Source organism: Euphorbia lathyris, chromosome 4, assembly GCF_963576675.1.
Source record: "Euphorbia lathyris chromosome 4, ddEupLath1.1, whole genome shotgun sequence".
Classification (NCBI taxonomy): domain Eukaryota; kingdom Viridiplantae; phylum Streptophyta; class Magnoliopsida; order Malpighiales; family Euphorbiaceae; genus Euphorbia; species Euphorbia lathyris.
In genome coordinates, this window is record NC_088913.1 from 64,660,061 (window position 1) to 64,661,715 (window position 1,655).

Genomic DNA, 1,655 nt, shown 5'->3' on the forward strand with positions numbered 1-1,655 from the left:
AAAGCAATGAGGGATGATAATGTAATGAGCAATAAATTATAATTAAGTTGTTGATAACAAAATATAGTGCTTGTCCCATAATGTTCTAAGATATTTTATTTGGAAACTTTCAGAAGATTCCAAAATTTCTTATAATTTCATATTAGATGTCATCTTTTTAAATGCTTCATTTCCCCCTTCACCAAACTCAGCTCAGCTATTATCCCCAAACAAAATAACACAGAGAGAGAAATGGAAGCAAACCTCTTATCATATGATCAAGCTGATGATGATTTCATTGACATGGAAGTCAGCTCATTTTCCCATCTCCTCTGCAACTCCAAAATCTCTATCTCTGCTCCAACACAACCCAGAGAGTTCGAGTTCCATAATATGACTTCTCTTTCACTTGAAAAAGAACTCACTACTTCCCCTGCTGATGAACTTTTCTACAAAGGAAAACTCCTTCCTCTTCATCTTCCCCCTCGTTTACAGATGGTTGAAAAGCTCCTCCAACATTCCAATTCCACATTTTCCTCTAGAAAAGACCATAACTTTGAAGAATTCTACAGCACTCCATCAATGGCAACACCAACAACAAGTACCCCTTTTGAATCCTGCAACATTTCACCTTCTGAGTCTTGCCAGATTAGCAGGGAGATTAACCCAGAAGAGTACTTCTTTGAGTACTCAAATGAGGCAAGCGATTTCAGTAATCCAAAGAAGTCATGGACGAGAAAGTTAAAGCTAATCAAGCAGACAACAACAATTGGTTCAAGGTTGAAGGCTTCTCGGGCTTACCTCAGGTCTTTCTTTGGCAAGTCTGGTTGCTCTGATGATTCAACAAAAGTAGCAGATGAAGGAACAATTTCAAAAGCGAAAGAGTCACTCACCAAATGTGAAAAGCCACCAAAGAAAGCTCCTTTTGGGCAAATTCAAAAGGAGAAAGTAATTCAAATCCCTAATTTTGAGAACCGAAAGAGCGCCGAGGATGGAAATGGTCGGATTCACAGGAGATCATTTTCAATGGCTCTCAGACGCAATTCGACAAACAAGTCGTCGACATCTTCTTCTTCATCATCGTCGTCGTCTAATACAAATGGGTTTTATGGACTGCCGTTTCTAAAGAGAAGCAGTAGTGTGAATTCAGAGGTTGAGAATCCAATTCAAGGAGCAATCGCACATTGTAAGCAGTCTCAGTCTCGGTCTCAGGCTCAGCAACAGCTGTTCTGCTCAAACAAGGTTGCAGCTGAAGTTGGGTTTTATCCATTGCCAGCTTCCAGAATTGCTATTTGCGAAGAACAAGAACTCTGCAGAGGCTGAAATGCAATTCAAAATCTAATTGAAAGAAAGAACATTATTTAGATTACTTCTGATTGTGTTTCTTCTTCATTAATGTGATTATGCACATCTTTTTGATCAACCATGAATCCAACTGAGAATATTATCAAGTAACTTAGATGCATATTAATTAAATTAAAATACTATAACAATTAACCAATTAGTTTTTCTTTTTTAAAAAAGAAAAAATATGTGGAGATTTTTCATCAAAACATTAGAATATTAATTAGAGTATTTTTTTAAGTAAAAGTTGGGTGCAAGATCGAGGAGAGCTAACCCGGTATCCTAATCGGTTGATATTTGGATCGTACCTCCGAACATCCCAACCCGAATAT

The 1,655-nt window shown here is 37.4% G+C and overlaps 1 protein-coding gene across 1 annotated transcript; it reads left to right on the forward strand.

The window, feature by feature from the left end:
• Positions 1-231: 231 nt before the first annotated feature.
• On the forward strand, positions 232-1,380 carry LOC136225671 (probable membrane-associated kinase regulator 4). Its single transcript, XM_066013775.1, has one exon. The coding sequence runs from the start codon at positions 232-234 to the stop codon at positions 1,300-1,302; it is 1,071 nt and encodes a 356-aa protein (XP_065869847.1). The 3' UTR covers positions 1,303-1,380.
• Positions 1,381-1,655: the final 275 nt, after the last annotated feature.